Below are 20,520 nucleotides of genomic sequence, written 5' to 3'. Positions count from 1 at the left end.
CCACATGATATGATCACTTCCTCAAAGCTCCACCTCTGATTGTTGCTGCATTGGGGACCAAGACTTCAACATGAGCCTCTGAGGGACGTTCTGGGTCCAAACTGTAACAACTAAGGATCAAGAAAACTTCATGCTTGTTCTAGCTTTTCTGTTATGTAGCACTGTCCTTGCACAAGTCACCCTGTGCTCTCCAATTAAGTTTTCTCATCTTCAAAATTTAAAAAAAGCTAAATTATGCAATCTCTATGTTCCCTTCCAGCCCTGTGATTATGAATTTCAGGATTCTGATATGGGCATATTCTCTAATATACCTAAAAATTGAATGCAGTGGAAAATAATATTCTATTGAGGGTGTCTTATTAGTTATAAATCAATAATAATAATGTTTGATTAATTAATTGGTTCCCATTCTAAGCCTTCTTTACTCTTTTTAACTCTGAAATTACTTAACTATGTTGCTGCTCATATAACAAAGAGAATTCAACATATTAACTAGAGCTCCTTAATCTTTATTAAAGTTGTCTAAGAGACAGAGAAATAGAGAAACAGAGAGAAAGATATTTCATTGATATTAGCTCATTGGAAGCAATAGTTGAAGTAACCAAATGTTTCCTAAATCCAAGGGAATCAAAATAGCTACAATGGTTCCCCTTATCTGCAGGACATTTGTTCCAAATCCCCCAGTGAATAATGAATATCCCAGATAGTACCAAACCCTATATATTCTTTTTTTGCCTCTATACTTACATATCTATGATAAGTTTAAGTTATAAATTATGTACAGTAAATGTTTAAAAACAATAGCAATAATAAAATAGAACAGATATAACAATATATCATAAAAATTATGTGAATATGGCCTCTCTTTCAAAATATCTTCACAAAAAGAAAGAAAGTACTTTCTGGCTTCTCTTTGGCATATCCAAATTGCTTGCCTTACAACTTGTACATTTTGGGAATGTTATTAAGATAAGTGTTTTGAACACAGCACTGTAATATTATGACAGTTGATTTGATAATTAGATGACTACATGTTATTGGGCGATTAGCATATACAACATGGATACTCTGGATGAAGGGATGGATGATTCATCTTCTGGGCAAGATGAAATGGGATGGTATATGATTCACCTACTACCCTAATCAAACAATGTTCAATTTTAAACTTATGAATCACTTCTAGAATATTCCATTTAGTATTTTTAGATCACTGTGGACCTCAAATAACTGAAACCACAGAAAGCAAAACCATGGATAAGAAGGGACTACTATTGTATACCAAATATATGAAGTAAATCATCACTTCACAAAATAGCTGATAAACACTTTCTTTTCTTATCTCTTTTAATGTCCCCAGAATCTGTCTGGTCATCTAAAAGGCATACTATGATTTGAAAACAAATGAGAAATGGGAAGCAAGAGGACAATATCTTAAATTGCCATATTTTACTAACAAGTAGGGAAGAGCAGAGAGCTTACTATAATGAGAAGGATTTTCAGACCACATTCAGACTGGCTATGATCTGTTAGTAATGTCTACAGTGGACATGGGACAGGAGATAGGGGAGTTGATATATACCGCTTATCTGGTGTCTGGATTCTCCTCTCTTAACAACTCCAATCATTTTTCCAGACCTTGCCACTTGACAAACTATGAGGTGAGTATTTTAGGTAACCAACAACCTCAATCTTCATAACTAAGGACATTTTACCATTTATGCAAAATTAAAGAAATACGTATTCAAAACAAGTCTACCAAGAAATTGGTATGGAGATAAAGGGAACAGTTGTGAAGGCTGGTTCTCTTCCTATTGCTTTATTATATATTAAACCCTGTCCAATTTTTACTTAATCTCTGCAGTTCTTAGTAGTCAAGTCTCGGTTAATTCTCTGTTGAGAAAGGAGAAGAAACTACTGATTTACAAATTTCTATTTTAATGTTTCAAACCAAATCATGTTTGTTCTGGATCTACATTGTGTAGCTGGCATTTGGCACTAGCCTTGGTATAAAATAGATCTTCAATAAATACTTTTAGTAAATCAAAACAAAAAACAAAAAAGAACACTTGATCTCCAGAATGAAAGAGACACTGACTGTTAAGAGTATGTCCAATATAAAATAAGGGAATTTTTTTTTGATATTTCCAATTTTCCCCATAGGATTCTGCCTTCCTCAATCTACAGACCCTTCCCATCCTAGGATGGGAATTCCTAGATTATCAGATCTGTCACCCTAATGGTGCACTAAAAATGGGTGCACATTTGTGGAAGCTAAAACATTGATCTTATAGAACAGAGTAGAATAGTATTCATTAGAGACTGAGAGGGGCAGTGGGGAAGGAAAATGAGAAAAAGTTAAATGCAAGGCACCGACACACAGTTCCAGTTTTCTATAGCACAGTAGGGTAAAAGTAATCTGCTATATTTCAAAATCAATAAAAGAGTACAAACTTCCTAATGCACAAAAATGATTAAAATTGAAAGATATGGAAGTACTTGTAACCCCCATTTGATCACTATACGTTGTATATATGTATCAAGTTATTATAAGGCACTCCATAAATATGTACAAATATTATGTCTAAATTTAAAAATAGAACAAAGTAGATACAGAAAGTAGCATGACAGAAGTAAATGAGATTAGGAAAATTTAAAAATAAATAAATAGATAAGTGCATTTCCAAATCCAAACGAAACATCTTGCTGGGCAGCTAAATTTTAAAAAGAAAAAAAATGGAAATTTGCCAGAAATATTAGAAAATGTTTACAAAGATAGAGTTAGAAAGTTTCAGTTATGGCCAAAAAAGAAAGAAAAACGCAGAAAGAAATGTTTATATGGTGTTTTACCCTGCTAAAAAGCAGAGCAAACCTGAGGAATCTGCACTTTCTTTCTCTACAAGGTAAACTTGAATTGAAGAGCAATTAGATGCCAGTCTCCTAATTGTTCTAGATCCAATCATAAAATTTTTGCTCTGGTGCTATCAATAGTAAGGATCCCAAATTTCCACAGGATTTATTTATTTCTAGTCTCTATAGTTTTCCTCGGAAACCTTAAAAATAACAGCTAAGAACATACTGTATCTTCACGGATCACAGAAGGGTTATTAATAATTTCAAACTCAGCCACATTATTATTGTTTCCACATTAAGAAGTCCCCATCGGTTCCCAGGAAGTGCTCCCTCCACCCCAAAACTTACGACAGGCTTTAGCTTCCTTCTCCTGGTAGTCCAGTGGATCTGCTCAAAGGTGTCAGCAAGCAGAGAAACTATGGTCATTCATACCCTCAGCCCACCCAAAACATCCAGGGCTTTTATTTAACTCAGGTTCGACAACAAGAAGCATCTATGAGGCTAGAATGGTCAGGGGTGTTGGAATAATGAATGTTGAGTTAAGGGACTTTCATAGCCCCATACATGCTCCATGTACTTTCTGCTAAAACTAGTTAGAGGTATATACTTTGATTTACTACTGTAGGAAGAAGCAAGGGATTATTTAATAAGTTTTCATTTAGTTATTTTTTGCCGGGTGTCTGAGAGTATGGGCCATCCCAAATTATCTTTATCTCAGATTAGGGCTTGTGGTCTCTTGGTCATCAAGATTAGGACTGCTTAAACTTTATTGTGGTTATGTATCACCTGTCAATCTTGTTAAAATGCAAGTTCTGATTTAGCAGACCTAGGACAAGTCCTGAGACTCTTAATTTTTCACAAGACCCCATGTGATATCAGTGCTACTGGCACAGAGCCACACTTCAAGGAACAGGGAATTTAATAACTTGAAGCAGGCTTACAGTTCTTTTGAGTTCTGGTTTACTTCCAGTTCATCCTAACATGGGAGTTTCCCACTTGATTTTTGCTTCCAAAAGTTTATCTGCAAATTCTTTTTAGTTTCCCACACGAACAGTCATGTTATATGGAAAATAATGATATTTTTCTCCTTTTAGCCTTATTGTGCCTTATTGGACTTCTAATAAAATATCAAACAGAAGTGGTTATGAAAGCATTCATACCTCCTGCCTGGTACCAACAGAAAAACACTCAATAAAATTCACAGTGGGCATATTCACCAGAAGATTTGATACATATATATGGTCCCCAACTTATGATGGTTCAACTTTCAACTTCATGATGATACAAGTTCAAGTTTCAACTTCATGATGATACAAAAGCAGTATGCATTTAACAGAAAATAGACTGAAATTTTTGAAATTGGATCTTTTCTCAGGCTAGTGATATATGGTCTGAGACTCTCTTGTGATGCTGGGCAGCAGCAGTGAACCAGAGCTCCCAGTCAGCTGCACTATCATGAGGGCAAACAACTCATACTCGACAGTATATGCACAAGGTAGAATTTTTTGTAATTGTGTTTTTACCTGCCATCATTTCCACAAAATGCCCACTTGTATTTGCATATGAAATATTCAGGACTTTATTATAAAATAGACTTTGTGTTAGATAATTTTGTTCAATTGTAGGCTAAAATAAATGTTCTGAGCATGTCTAAGGTAAGCCACATTAAGCTATTGTGTTCCTTTGGTAGGTGTATATTAAACTCATCTTCAACTTATAATAGTTCCAATTCATGATGGGTTTATCAGGATATAACTCCACTATAATCCAAGGAGCCCTCTGTACACTTTATTTGATGAAGAAAGTTTTTTCTCTTCCTAGTCTTAACACCCATTCATTATTTAAAAAAATAAATAATTTTTTTTATATAAACTTGTTTTATATAGACTTGTTAAATGCTTCTCACATCTATTTTTACATACATTGTTGACGTGGAGTATTAAACCAACCTTGCATTCCTGGAAGAAACCTGAATTGGTCACATACTATTATCTTATTATAGAAGGCTATATTTGTTTTGCTAATATTTTGTTTATAAAACATATAACTATGTATATTATAGAGCCATAATTTTTCCTTAATTTAACGTACTTTTCAATTTTGATATTACATTATTCTGGGTTCACCAGAAAAGTGCAGCCAATTGTGATGCAGGAAGAAGGAGAGAAAGAGAGAGGTTTTTATTATAAGGTATTGACATACATGGCCACGGAGGCTGAGAAGTCCCAAGATCCGCAGTCAACAAGTTGGAGACCTAAAATAATTGATGGTATTGTTCTCATTTGAGTCGATGACCTAAGAAATAGGAAAACCATCAGTGTGAGTGCCACTCCAAGTCCAAATCCCAAGGCAGGAAAAGACCAATGTTCCAGCTCAAAGAGAGTCAGGTAGAGAGAATGAATTCTTCCTACTCTGCCTTTTTGTTCAGGGTTCCAGTGGGTTGGATGAGGCCCACCCACATCAGGTTGGACAGTCTGTTTTACTCAGTCTACCCATGCAAATGTTAATCACATCCAGAACACCCACACAGACACACCCAAGAATATGTTTAACCAACTATATGGGCACCTAATGGCCTAGTCAAGTTGACATAAGAAATTAACCTTCACAGATACCAAAGTTATGCTAACTAACTTAATACAAGTTAAGAAGTATTCCACAATACAAGTTAAGAAGTATTCCACATAACTTCAGAGAAGTTAACTATTAGTCCACATTTTCTGTTTCTCTGGGAAAGAGGCTAAGATTGGTATAATTTCTTATTTTGTTAAATTCACTGGGCCTGGAGTTTTCACTGTGAGAAGTCATATTAGGACTTAATTAGAGAAACAGAACTACTAAAATACACATAAATATTTATTATAGAGACTTGACCCTACACAACTGTGGAAGTGGATTGAGCCATCTCTGTAAGGCCATTCATTGTCTTCAGGCCTAATGCCAGAGCCAGATATCCACATGGAAGGCTGTGGAAAAAGGAAAAAGAACATAAAAAGGGGGAGAGCAAGCACAATCCAGCCACCAGGAATGAGCTGAGGGAACACTGGATCTCATTTCTTGCTTCTGATCTTGATGTGCAGTTCAGAAATTCTGCTTTGTTTGTTTAATTGTGAATTCTATTTCTGTAATAGGTTTCCTATTTTTCTTGCATTAGTTGTGGTATGTTATATTTTTAAGGCAAATTAATTATTATGCGATTGTTCATAAATTCTCTCATTTTCTTTGTAATGTTTGTAAGATCTATAGTTATACTTCTTTCTCTTTACTAGTGTTGGGCTAGTTAGCCTTGTTGCTTTCCTTCTTTTTTAGATCAGGCCTACCAAAGAGTTATTAATTTTATTAGTTTACCAACTTTTGGTTTTGTAGATTTTTATCTATTGTTTGTTTCCCTTTCATTAGTTTCTGCTTTTACCCTTATTTCCTTTATTCTACACTTTGTTGTTGTTGTTATTTTTGGTACTGGGGATTGAACTCAGGGGTACTCAACCACCAAGCCACATCCCCAGCCCTATTTTGTGTTTAGGGACAGGGTCTCACTGAGTTGTTTAGTGTCTCACCATTGCTGAAGCTGGCTTGGAACTGGTGATCCTCCTGCCTCAGCCTCCTGAGCCCCTGGGATTATAGGCATGTGACACCGTGCCTGGTTTATTCTACTCTCTTTTAAGTTTAATTTTCTGTTTACTTTCAAGATTCTCCTGTTGGAAACTTAAGAAACTGATTTTTAGCCATTCTTCTTTTCTAATCTGTGCATTTTCCTCAAAACACAAAATGCATTCCAAAATTTTGAAGGGCTATATTTTCATTACTATTTAGTTCAAAACATTTTCCATTGTGATTTTTTTTTTACTTATGGATTACTTAGAAGTTAGTTATTCTATTTCCATACCTAGGGCTTTCTTGTTATCTTTTTATTATTTGTTTTAATTTATTGTGCCTAGAAAATATAATCTGTATTCAGAATTTTGATGTTTGCTCAGTCTTGCTCTCTATCTTAGCACATGGTCCAATTTTGGTAAATGTTCTACGTGCACTTGAATGAGCAATTTGAAGTTACTTTCAGGTACTGTTTTAGATATGTCACTTAAATGTTTGGTTCAGACTTTCTGCCTGTTCTGTCACTCATTGAGAGATGTACTAAAATCTCCTATTTGGATGAGCCATTTTAGATGGAAGATGAAGTCCCAAAAGCCTGATTAGTAAACAGAAGACTAAGAAGAAGAGATAATTAAGCTAATTTGCATTAGAAATCAACAGAAATATGGAGGAGGTGTGGAAAACCCCAGAGGAGAGAGATCTGCTACACATATGTGAAGGAGATAAAAGATTCATGAAACCAGGGAATATCTATTTGAAGATGTTTTGAGTTTCTAACATGTCAACTCCTGTCTTTTCACACCTTCAGTAAAATACGAGACACACTAAAACAGAGGGTTTTCTTTTACTTCATTCTGAGGAAGTCAAGAGGCAAGAGCCAAGATCCATTTGCTGAGAGGATCTTTGCTGCCTCAGTAGAGATCTGCCTCCCCAGAACTTTGGGACATACTGAGCAATTGCTGAGTCCTGGGTGCTGTCTAGGTGTATTAAACACATTCTCTCCTTGTGCTTACCTTGCACAGTAACAGAATTCAGGGGTCAAAAAATGCAAAGATGAGACTGAAATATCACAGTGGAAGGTTGGTGAGAGAAGTGACTACAAGAGCAATGAGTCTTGTGCCCTTCACCTCCCACAAGTCACTCAAGTCCTGGGGAAGACGGAATGGAATGGGGATTCTGGCTGTCTTATCCAGAGGTGAAAGCTAGAGAGATTCCAGTTGGTAACTGGATTATTTAACCTTGCAATAGTGTTGTCTTGTCAGGAGACAATGTTGGTAAAGCATCTAATGCAATAGCAAGTAAATGATCACTAGTTCCTATTCAAGCTGTCTTTGTAACTTCCCAACTCCCACACTTGGTGTTTAGGGCATGTGACCCCAAGCCTAAATCTGCCTTTGGCTCTCAGAGAAATCAGTTGCCATGTGCTTCCAGCTTCACTGACAGGTGGTGAGGAACTGACCTTCCAGCCCTAGTCGTGCCTTGGACGACATCAGTCCCAGCTGACAACCGATTGCAACTTCACCAGAGACCCTGTGCCCCAACCATCTAGCTTAGCCATTTTCAAAGCTTAGCAGATTTTAACTGTTGGTTGTTTTTGGCCACTAGATATTGGAATCATTTGTTAAACATCAATGGATAAATAATATGGCCCTTAAATTGACTCATGTTTGAGTAAGTTTAAGAACCTGGCCACAACAAACAAATTATTCAGTTTTTGTTATATCCAGAACTACATATAGTACTCAGTTCAGGGTGGTGATAGGAAATATTAGGGTTTCTTGCAGCTCTAAGATAATTTGTGTCTCCTGGCCTCATTCAAATCACAATCTGTTTAGATGGGGGAAACCTCCCCACTACCTACCTGTTTTGTTCTAAGGAAGAAAACTCACTCAGTGGGATCCTGCTGTGTATGAGGTGTGTTCCCTGAGAGCCAGGTGGACGGACTGGAGGCAGCAACACAGTGTGTCACATCTAGCCATGGAGTGACATAAGCATAGGAGAAAAGAGATGATTCTATCACAGCTCAGGGACGGTGATGATGGAGTGGGTACCATTGAGTCAGTGGCAGTCACACTCACACAGTATTCATCTAACAATTAGACTTAATCTGTAAACAGTTTTTCCCCTGCTTTGTCCCAAGAAGAATCAAAGGCTGCTTTATTTTATTTTATTTTTTTAAGTAGTCCTTTCGGGTAATCAATAAGTCAATTTCCTATCTTTAAACAGTGAGAAGGTGTCATTTTAAAACTATTTTATCTTGAATAGGAACACCGTTATATTACTATATCATTATTTACTATATATCAAATATTTAATATATATAATATATATTAATATATATATTAACTTATAATATTTAATAATATATTGTATGTATATAATTTTACTAGTTTTAAGCGGCTATTCATTGGAAGGAGAGAACTAGTACAGATCAATACTCACCCAACTTTAATGTAGGCCAAGGTGGCCTGCCTAATTCTTCAGTTCAAATTTGACATTGCCTCCTGACGGAAGGAGGCCAGGATCCATGCCCTCTGTCTGGCATGACCCTTCCTGACCAACAAGTGATGTCACTTGCCCACCCAGAGAAGAAACCAAGCACAGGCAGTGGCACCCAATGCCAGGACAGCAAAGACTGCTACCTGCAGAAGACCCAGCACCCGAGGAAGCTGAGCTCCGGCAGCTGTCCACCTGCAGCAGCCAGGAGCAGCGGCTCTGCCAACAACCTGATCACCAAAAAGTGGGTGATCGCCATGCTCATGGTCGTCATGGTCCTCTTCTTCCTGCCCATCTTCAGTACGACCGCTTGTCAGGCCTACGACACCATCTCTGCCAAGCGCCACCTCTCGGGGACCCCCATCTCCTTCATCCTCCTGGTCTCCAACACCTCCTTCATCTACTGCTTTATGAACAAATAGTTCTGCCTCAGCTACAAGGCCACCTTTCCCTTCTAAAAATCCTTATCAAAAATATAAGAAAAATTATTTAAATAAATGTTTTTTTATTAAACAACATATTTTAGAAATGGATGGAATTTCCCACTGCATAGCACCATGATTTTTAAAAATTTAGCTTCTCCGTGCGTCTTTTCCCACTTGCATTAAATTCTTTCTATTGTACATATTTTCCCCTTAGATTTTCCCAGTAAATGACTTCTTATTTTAAATAGTTCATAAAAAGTACTTGGGAGTATTCATATGAAAATGATGATTGTTTTCATAATTGTGTCCTTCTTTGTAGGATCCAAATCTAAAAAAGAAATAATTGACATGTAAAAACTCTTGAGAAAGGAATGTAATTTTGTACAGTTTCAACCATAATTTATTGTGGTTTTACTTATCCACCATAGATCTAGAATTGAAATAATCAATTTATAAACTAACAAATGAAGAAATGAAAAAGGGTTCATGCATATGGAAAAGGCAGACTAACATTTTAGCCCCAAAGTTCTCTTTCCATGAGTATGGATCATTCCAAAAGCAAAACTGTTTTAAGAATTATTGGCTGGTTAGCATTGCTAAAAAAAATCATTTTCTCTCTTGTCCATATGAATAATACCCATTTCACAGGTAAAGTGTCAGGAAGCATGATATGTTATTCATGTTGCATTCGTGCACATATAGATTCTCTATGGGCACAACTTCTAAATCCTCTACATGACCCACAGGTCAAATCTTTATTTTGCAGACAAATCACAAATCTGTTTGGTCTGATGAAACACAGAAAGCATTGGGAATGAAGCTAAGACTTGCACAAATGAAGCCACTGCCTGCCTTTTCTTCATCTGAAACAATATCCAAATAACTTTTATAAGGTAGGATATGGGAGTGCTATTGACTTTTTTTACCTCAAGGTGATAATGACAAGGAACATTCTTTAGAGTCTCTGACTGCTATTCTACATCTACAACTACATTCTAAGGAAGTAATCGAGGATATGCCCACAACACTGGAAGATTTCATAATAATGCAAAAATAAATGTACAAAAACAACTGTTGATTAGCTAACATTCAGTACATCCAGCCGTGGAATATTATGTAATCATTAAAAATATTTTAAATAGAATACTTTATTACGGGAGTTCTTAATATAGTATTTGGATGGAAAAATCATTTTTGCAAACAGAATGAACACATATACATATATGTATCATACATTTATGAAATTGTGATTATTATGTGATATAAAGATAGAAGCAGAAGTGAAGTCAGCAAGATGGCAGAAAGGACTTCCCAACACTCATCCTCTCACAAAAACATCAGCTTGAACAACCGTCCATGCACAAAAATAGTTTCACAAGAATGAAAAAATTTGGGTAAGTGGTTACAGCATCTACGTGTGGCATAGAAATAACAAAAGATTCATTGAAGAGAGTGGGACCTGCATTATCCTTCCCCCAGCCAGGACAGCACAGGAGGGGATAGATACCCTCCACATGAAGGAAGGGGAGTGAAACACTGAACATTCAACTTTGCCATGGACCCCAGCACTGAGCCCACCCCAGTGAATTTCAGCTCAAGACTGACAACCACAGACCAAGCCTCCAGGCCCACCCAAATGCCAGATCAGCCTCTAACTTGCCTGTGTTAAAGGATAGTAGACTTAAAGACTAGAATCTTTTAACTCTTAGCTTAAAAGTTAAAAGATTAAAGTATTAAAAAGAACTATAACAACAATAATTTGTTAATGAAGGCAGAATATATAAAAGATGTGAACTGTGACATCAATAATGTAAAACATGGGGGTTAAGTTACAGTGTAAAACTTTTGTATGCATACAAAATTATTATCAGCTTAAAATAAAGTTATGTTTCATGTAAGCCTCATGGTAACCACAAAGATAAAAACTGTAGTAGATGAATCCAATCACAAAGGAAGACAGCAAGAGAGAAAGAAGAGAACAAAGGAAATACAAAATAGTCAAAAAACGATTTGTAAGATGGCAGTGCTAAGTTCTTACCTATCAAAATTATTGTAAGTGTAAATGGACCAAATTCTTCATTCAAAAAACAGAATAGTCGAATGTATTATTTTTTTTAAAAGCTCCAAATACATGCTGCTTATAAGAGATTGACTTTAGCTTTAATGACATACATAGGCGGAAAGTGAGGGGTACAAAGGGAAATTCCATGCACATGGTAACCAAAAGAGAGCAGGGAGGCTATATTTATATCAGATAAAATAGACTTTAAATTGAAAACTCCCAAGAGACAACGAAAATCATTATATTATGATACAGAGGTCAATTTATCAATAGAATATAATCACTGTAAATACATGTGCACCCAACATCCAAGAACCAAAATATGTAAAGCAAATATTAATAGAATAGAAGGGAGAAATAGGACTACATTAGTTGTAAGCAACTTCAACATTCTTGTACATTTCAATGATGGACTGATCATCCAGACAGAAAATCAGTAAGCAAACAGTGAAATGAAACAACACTATAGACAAAGTAGACTAAGAAAATATATATAGAATATTCTACCCAATAGCAGCAGAATACAAATTTTTTTTACAGGTACACATGGGACATTTTGCAAGATAAATCCAATATCAGGCCACAAAACAAGTCTTAACAAATTTTTGAAGACTTGTATCAAGTATCTTTTCCATGTTTTCTAGTATGAAACTAGAAGTCAATAACAAAGAAAACTGGACAATTTACAAGTATGTGGGAATTAGTATACTCATGAATACTCAATGGTTAGAAAAGAAATAAAAAGGAAGATTTAAAAAAATCTTGATAGGAAATCAAATAGAAACAAAACATACCAAAATATATGGGTTACAGCAAAAACAGATTTAAGAGAAAAGTTGATAACAAAAAAATTGTCTACGTCAAGAAGGAGAAAAATTTCAAATAACCTGACTCTACACCTCAAGGACCTAGAAATAGAAAAACGAACTAAACTTGAAGTCAAAAGAAGAAAGGAAACAATAAAGATCACAGTAAAAATAATGAAAGGATAGAAAAAGAACAGAATAGATGGGTCTGGGGTTGTGGCTCAGCGGCAGAGCACTTGCCTAGCATGTGTGAGGCACCAGGTTCAATCCTCAGCACCACATATAAATAAATAAGAAATAAAGGTACAACAACAACTAAAAAGTATTATTAATAAAAGAACAGAAAAGATCAATGAAATTAAGAATTACTTTTTTGAAAAGGTAAAACGTTTGACAAACCTTTAGAAAGATTTACTAAGAAAAAAAAGAGAAATCTCAGATAAATGGAATTATAAGTGGAAGAGAAGACATTATAACTGATACCACAGAAACACAAAGGATCTTAGAGACTATGATGAATAATTAAACACCCATAAATTTAGATGAACTATAAGAAATGGATTGATTCATAGAATCATGAAATCTCCCAGGACTCTATCATGAACAAATACAAAATCTAACCAGTCCAGTGAAAGAGTAAGGAAATCGAATCATTAATTCAAAACTTCCCAACGACAACAACAAAAGCCCATGACCTGACAGCTTCACTGGTGAATTCTGTGTAACATTTAAAGAAAAACTCATGCCAGTCCTGAGTTTTCCAAAACACTGAAGAAGAGGGAAACCTGAAAATTCATTTTACAGGGCCAGCATTACCCTGATAAAAAGGCTAAACAGGCATTTCTCAAAAGAGCATATCCAAATGGCTCACAGATAATGAAAAAAAATACTTAACATCACTACTCAGGGACATGAAAATTCAAATCAGAGACATCAGCTCACACCTGTGAGGATGGTGATTATCAAAAAGACAAAATTATAACAAGTGTTGGCAAGGACATGAAGAAGAAAAAGGACTCCCCTGCCCAGTACTAAGGATTAAACCCAGGTGTTATACATTCTAGGCAAGAACTCTACCACTGAGCTACTCTAGCTCTTTTTGAACTTTTGAGATAGTGTCTTGCTAAGTTGCCCAGACTGGCCTTGAACCTGCGATTCTCCTGCCTCTTTCTTCAGAGTAGCTAGGATTACAGGTTTGCACCACTGCATCTAACTTGGGGGGAAAAAATCACCTTATATGCAGTTGTGGGAATGTAAATTAGTATAGCCATTATGGAAAACAGTACGGAGGTTCCTCAAAAAACTAAAACTAAAATTACCATATGATCTAGCTATCCCACATCTTGGTATATGTCCACAGTGATTTTGATGTTGAAGAAATATCTGTACTCACATGTTCACTGCAGGATTATGCAAAATAGACAATATATGGAGTCACCAGATGAATGGATAAGAAAATGTACACAGAGAGAGACACACACACATGATGGAATATGACTTAGCCTTTAAAAAGAAGGAAATGTTATCATTTGTAGCAACATGAATGAACCTAAAGGGCATTAGGCTAAATGAAATAATCCAGTCACAGAAAGACAAATACTGCATGATTTCACTTATATGTGCAATCTAAAAAAGGCTGAACTCATAGAAGCAGAGAGTATAATAGTGGCTGCCAGAGCTGGGTTAGGAGGAGATGTTGATTCAAAGGATTCAAAATTTCAATCACATAGGATGAATAAATCCTGGGGAGCTCTTGTAATGCACTGACTACAGTTAATAATATGTCACACATTTCAACCTACTAAGAGAGTAGGTCTTAAATCTTCTCACCACAACTTTTAAAGTAAGGCAAGCCTTCTGCTTATGACTTTGTCATTTTCATAATTAAACTGGGTCAGAAACCAGATCTAGCTCTGGTCACAGTTGGTTTGACTCAGTCTGCGGTTGTGATTAGCCAAAATATTTTACTTGGATTTCTCCACACTCCCCATATATAAAGAATAAGGAAACAAGAAATGATTTTTCCTTCCATATTTTCTAGCTTTCATTGAAGAAGTCATCTCAATCAGCAAAGGAGAGGAAACCTTCTATTTCACTTCTGCTGTTACTACTACAAATACTGTGGTTGCTGCTGCAGCAACTGGCTCATGCAGAGTACGCCCTGTGCACCATTCTAAGAACTCTACCTGTCATTCGAACCTCACATCGCTTGAGGAGGTAGGCGCTACTATTTTTACTACCATTTTCAGCTGAGGGACTTAAGGCTTAGGGAGGTTAAGTAACTGGTCTACAGTTACTCAGCTGTTGCACGGCAGAAGTTAGGAATGGAATACAGGTAGCTTGACCACAAGTCCGAGCCCTTTACCACCACATCCCATGTACACAGGACGAGATAAACACAGCAGTGAAACCAAACCAAGACTTGGTTAAAGCTCTCCACACATTCCCTGCCCACATTTTGGTACAGTTTTATTTCTTTTTTCTTTTTGTAAGGAGGGGAGAGGCATAAAAAGAAATGGAGAAGTGTTTTTTTTTTCTTCCCCAACAAAATGAGATCTCAGAAATTTATAGAGCTATTAGCTGGTAAAGGTAGTAGAAATGTCAAATGATAATAAAGTCTAGGATGTGTTCTGTGTTTGGTTTTATGGGGAAGTTTCCTCTCACTATACAGCCAGAGCAAAGAGCACGTATTCCAAATCATATGTTCTGCTACAAATGGGTTTCTCGGATAACCTCCATTGGAAATGAAGTAAGCCAAAACCCAATCTAGTTTACGTGGTGGAATATCCGCAATGCAAGTGAATTATCCACACTTCACAGTCTCATTCCTAACTGTACATTAGAATAACTGGAAAGAATTTTTTAAATCCCAAAGCCCAGGCACCCCAGTAGGTCCTGATGAATTGGTCTGGGGTGGGACTCAAGCAATGGTATTTTTTAAAAGCCCTCCAGGTGACTCTAATGTGTGAAAGAGCTGAGAATCACAGCGACACATGATGATTACAGGCTTTCTATCTACTTAACAGTTTCACCATTGACCAGCCACATAATACTAGTGAATTTACTTCATGTGCTTCAGCCTGAGCTTCCTTATCAATAAAATATGGATAACACAAGTACCAATCTAGTAAGGGCAAAAATGAGATTAAAAAAAAAAAAAAAAAAAGAACCCAGATCAGGATCTAGAATGCACAAAGAGTCAAACATTCACAGTGATGTTAATGGTGGCGGTTGTGGTGGTAATAATGGTGATGATAAAGATAATGGGAATTTTTTTTTTTTTACCTAAGATTATTATTACAATGTTTCTCCATTCCAGAAAGTAAGGACCATAACTTGTACCCTGGAACAAACCTCTAGAACCTAATACAATTTCTGGTTCATTTTGAAGGAATAGTGAAGTTCCCTAGATGTGGTAGCTCATAACCATAGCCTAAAATGTAAAGGAACCCACTCACCTGGGATTGAAACGAATTTTCTTGGGAACTTCTCTGTGGTCTATGACCACTTTCTGATTGTCTCTATAATTAATGGGGTCATCGGGGATCCTAAATTTTGCCATCTGAATTTCAGAGTCACTCAGTTTAGCACGGGAAATTCTTGCATAACCCAACCTGTAACAGAAATAGGGATGGTTTATAAAGGCTTTATTATCACATAAAGATTTGATGCATAGAGCATGTGCTTAGCATGCACGAGACTCTGGAGTCAATTCTCAGCCATGCGCCCTCAAAAAATCTAACAAGATTTAGAAGATAGCACCTTCCTTATTAATTTCCTATTTCTAACTTGACTTTGTGTACCCCAACTAGAATTAACTTGATTCGTTACTCTAAATATTAACAAAAATGTTGATTTTATGATATGATAGATAAGGAATATACACAGAGGTTTAATTAACTAAATAATCTTAGGAGTCTTACTTTACTTTTTTACACTAATGAATATTCTGTCTCCACAAATTGCCTTCCATATAATTATGTTTTGAGTTAATAACAGGATTGCTTCAGAACGACAGGAGTGTATACCTAAATTCTTTCTTACCTTTAAAAATCCAAATACCACATGCGTATTTTCAGCCCACACTTGCAAGCTTAAAAAATCAAAGATTTTATATGTCTGAAAAAATTCCACATCCTGTTTTGACTTAGAGCTTTCAGTTCTCCAGGAAATTCAAAGCACTTTACAGACATTATCCAAATAGTTCTTATTGAAGCGCTCAGATGGAAAAGTGGAGGAACCACAAGCAGAAAAGTATTCATTTTAATTTATTTATCTTTTGCCTCTTCCAAAAAAAAAAAAAAAAGGAACTGTGTCAATTATTTCATTCATTTATCTAACTTAGTAAACATACCAAGTCTCTATTGCATGCAGCACCTTTGTAGGTAGTGGGGAAAAGTAGTGAACAAAATGAAATCCTTGCTCTCCTGGATCTGTTATTCTATTTGGGGAGACAAATTAAATAAGGACATATGGGTCAGGTGGCGATAGAGAGAAAGCAGAGATTGCTGTTTTATAGAGGATGGTCAGGTGTATCTCCCTGATGATTAACACTGGAGCCAAAAATTGAATGAAGTAAGGGAGCAAGATGCACAGATTTCAGAATAGTGCATGCAGGGGTCCTGAGGTAGAAATGTGCTTGGTACTTTGGAGAACCAATTCTACCATGACAGGAGCAGAGTGTATAATGAAGAACACAAAAGCTCAGGGAGGGGGTTAAGGGGAGATGACGCAAATTCTCCCCTGCAGGCCACTGTAAGGACTTCAAATTTTTAGAGTGAGATGGGAATCCATTAGAGGGGTCTGGGGCAGAGATCTGCTATGGCTCTCTGAAGAGAATAGGTGTTAGGGAAAGAGTCAAGGCGGGGGTGGGCAGTTAAGAGGTCGCTGCAAGAATTTAGGTAAAAGACCATGAGGGCTTGGGCCAGCGTGGTAGGAGGAAGAGCATTTCAAGCCTGTAACCACACACAAAGCAGAAACAGACACCCAGAGCCAGGGCAGGCAGGGGCAGCAAGTCTGACCCCCGTGGGGGACAAGAGAGGAGCTGCCGCTGAGCATCAGATATGTGTTTGAGCAGTCAGCCAGGTTACTGCAACTGTCTAAGCTCAGGACTTGAAGTGACTTGTAATTCTAAGTCACTGACTCTGGGACAAATCCAGGTTCTTTATCTCCCAAATCTCTTAAGATCGAAGTTCAAACCCATCTCATAGCCATTGCCTTCAAGAACACTCTAAAAGCCCTTGAAGATAAGGAACCTCAATGCCTATCTCCCACTAAAATAGGGAACTTCCCATTGTTGCCCAGTAAGTATTTATCAAGCACCTACTAGGAGCAAAACTTTGAATCAGGTGACTGAGAGAGTTCTCCACAGACACATGCCAAGGAAAGGTCATGAGAACACATGGTAAGAAGGCAACCCTGGTGAGAGAGAGTCCTCGCCAGACACCAACCTTGTTGGTAGACTGGTGCCTTGGTCTTGATGTGCAATAAGAACAGAAATTTGTTTCAGCCATCCAGTAGGTATTTTGTTATAGCAGTCAGTGCAATCTTTTGTCACATATATACATACGGGTATGTGTTGTGTGTATATATATATATATATATATATATATATATATATATATATATATTACATATACATATGTGTGTATGTGTGTATCCAGTAATTAGCTATTATGAGCACAGGTTACTATAAATACCACTGTTTCTCGGTGACCAATGACTTTTGCAACTTGGAATTACACCCATTTCAGTCTAGATCAAAGATCGTGTTCTAAACATTCCAATAACTCCCATTAAAACAATCACTTGGTCACATATTTAAACAGAAATAGTGTTATCAGTCTGAGACATGAAACGCTTTATAAAACTAAGCCCTCAGCCTGACCTCTCCTGCCTTATCCTTCAGAAACACCAAATCAGTAGTCAAGCTATCTGTCCTGCAGCCATCTGAGCATGTGCTGATCCTTTTAGGGTTTCTGAATCAGTGGCATAATCAGAAGAACCTTATAGCATCTCAAGGGCCTCCTAGACCCCCTCAGTGAGCCTATGAACCCATCGAGTTGCAGAAGGATCAATAAAGGTCATGGGGCTGGGGATGTGGCTCAAGTGGTAGCGCGCTCGCCTGGCATGCGTGCAGCCCGGGTTCAATCCTCAGCACCACGTACAAACAAAGATGTTGTGTCCGCCAAGTACTAAAAAATAAATATTAAAAAATTCTCTCTCTCTCCCTCTCTCTCTCACTCTTTCTTTAAATAAATAAATAAATAAATAAATAAATAAATAAAGGTCACCACTTTATTAATATCCCAAGTCCTTAACAAGGTTCTACAGACCCTAACAAGATCTGCTCCTTTCCCTGGCTGCCCACTCTGCCCGCTTTCCTCCTCCACCCCTCTACTCAGCCCGTGGACATACTGCAGCCCCATCAGCTTCACTTTTCCTCAAGCACAGCGGGCATTCTTGACTTTCACACTGTCTGGGTCCTGTGCCTGGAAGGGTGTAAGGACGGCCTTAGCCTAAACAACTCCATTTAAAAATAAACCTGCCGTCCCACCGTGCCTCCCTCTGTAGGCACAAGCCTACAGAGTCCTCCAATATGTCATCAGGTATAGCCTGATAAAAATGAGTCACTTTCCACGACTCTGATGAGAGTCAGAATGAAGTCACATGTCATTTGCCTTCGTCCCGATTAGAGTCAGCCATATGTCCTGACTCTGAAATGTAAGACGTCACTAAGAATCCTGGGAGCAGCTGATAGGGACCTAAAGGACGAGCAGAAGCCCCAAAATTTAGTAAAAATGATAGAGCAAATGAACAGACATTAGAGCCAGCCGATACTGATGTCCACTCACCAGAGAGCCTGATGAGGACCTGGACTGACATCCCAATTCTTCTCATCATTTGCCTGATCCTCTGCATCATCCTCACTGCTCTCAAACTCTACAGCAGCCTCCTGACCCTGGTGAGAACAGCAACTTCTCCTCACAATCGTCCACCTCAACTGGCTGTCAACAGTTCATCAGTTCCTGACCGGATCACTGTGGTCTGAGGAGGATGCAGATGCATCTGCTGAACTTAAGGTCTAAGACTTGAGACTCTAGATCTGGCATTTGAGCTTAGCATGCAGAGGGAATGCCTATAATAAGTCTGTCATGATTAAGTGTGTTTGCAGGGCTTAGCATTAACTTAGAATTGTTTGCTTTGAATTGATCATGTCTATTGCAGTGCCCAGCATTAAGGATTGTCATTTTCTTGATTAAGAACCTATTGAGTGAATTGTATTGAGTGATTTTTTGAGTGAATAAAACATTGATAAGGGCATAAATGTGTGGACATTCTTTATTTCTTTCCTCGACTGCATAAGTCGCACCTTTGCCCATCACAACAAAGGGTCATTCCCCAGATAGCCACGTGATCCACTTTTTCAAATCTTGGCCCAAACATCATCTTCTCAGTAAGGTCTACCCAACCCTACTTATAATCACACTGTGCCTCCATATACTGGATGCTCAGATTTTTCTGCCCACTCTTACTACCTTCTAAAATCATGCAGTTAAATATTGAGAGCCACAGCCCAAGGGGCCCCAGCAAACTTCCAGCTGCCAGCTGATGATTGGCTCACAGCAGCCCCAGCAAACTTCTAGCTGCCAACTGATTGGCTCCTCTGCGGTGATGCTCATTGGGTTGTTTCCCCGCCCTTTCAGACCACAGAGCTGCTCATTGGGGGACTTTTTTGACTCCGCCCATGCGACCCAGCCAATGGGCCTCAAGAGTAGGAGGAGTGGGGGAAGTTGAGAGGCTTGTGGGAAGCCTGGTGGCAGTTGGGCTCTGAGGGTTTTTCCTGAGGAGCTGTGTGGTTTGGCCTGTGTGTTCTAAAAATAAAGTTCGTTTCTTTTGACAAGTGGCTCCTGAATTGCGCCCAGCCAGACTATGGCAGTTAAATATGCCATTGTCTATCTTCCTTCAGCAGGGCAGGGACCTTCAGCTTACTGTCACCTCCAGTGCCTGACATCCATTAAGCTCAATTGCTACTTATTAAATGGCAGATAGCAGCAGAGCAGTGTACCTAGCAGTTTGTTGTCACTAGACTATGACTCATAACTGAATAAGCCCTATCTATAGGCAGAGGAGCTGGCTCTGTGATTCTGTATCATCCCTTGAAGGCAACCATTGTGCTTCATCAATGGGGACCACAGATCACTAGATACAAGATTACTTAAGAGATGATCAATTCAATGTCAATCCCTATCTTCATGTGGCCAGTATCAAGATGCTTCTGGGGGAT

General features: G+C 37.7%; 1 protein-coding gene across 2 annotated transcripts in view; it reads right to left on the bottom strand.

Annotated features, from left to right (window-relative positions):
* Positions 1 to 9,614: 9,614 nt before the first annotated feature.
* Cwh43 (cell wall biogenesis 43 C-terminal homolog) overlaps positions 9,615 to 20,520 on the bottom strand; it is a 49,962-nt gene continuing 39,056 nt past the window's right edge. For both annotated transcript variants that reach the window (XM_076864952.2, XM_076864953.2), the window contains 2 exons: positions 15,692 to 15,847; positions 9,615 to 9,693 (listed from right to left, as the gene is read on the bottom strand). In XM_076864952.2, coding sequence (XP_076721067.2) covers positions 9,615 to 9,693; positions 15,692 to 15,847 — 235 coding nt within the window. The remainder of the gene's footprint in view (positions 9,694 to 15,691; positions 15,848 to 20,520) is intronic.

The sequence above is a fragment of the Callospermophilus lateralis genome, chromosome 8, assembly GCF_048772815.1.
Source record: "Callospermophilus lateralis isolate mCalLat2 chromosome 8, mCalLat2.hap1, whole genome shotgun sequence".
NCBI lineage: Eukaryota > Metazoa > Chordata > Mammalia > Rodentia > Sciuridae > Callospermophilus > Callospermophilus lateralis.
This window is presented reverse-complemented; position numbering and strand designations above follow the sequence as displayed.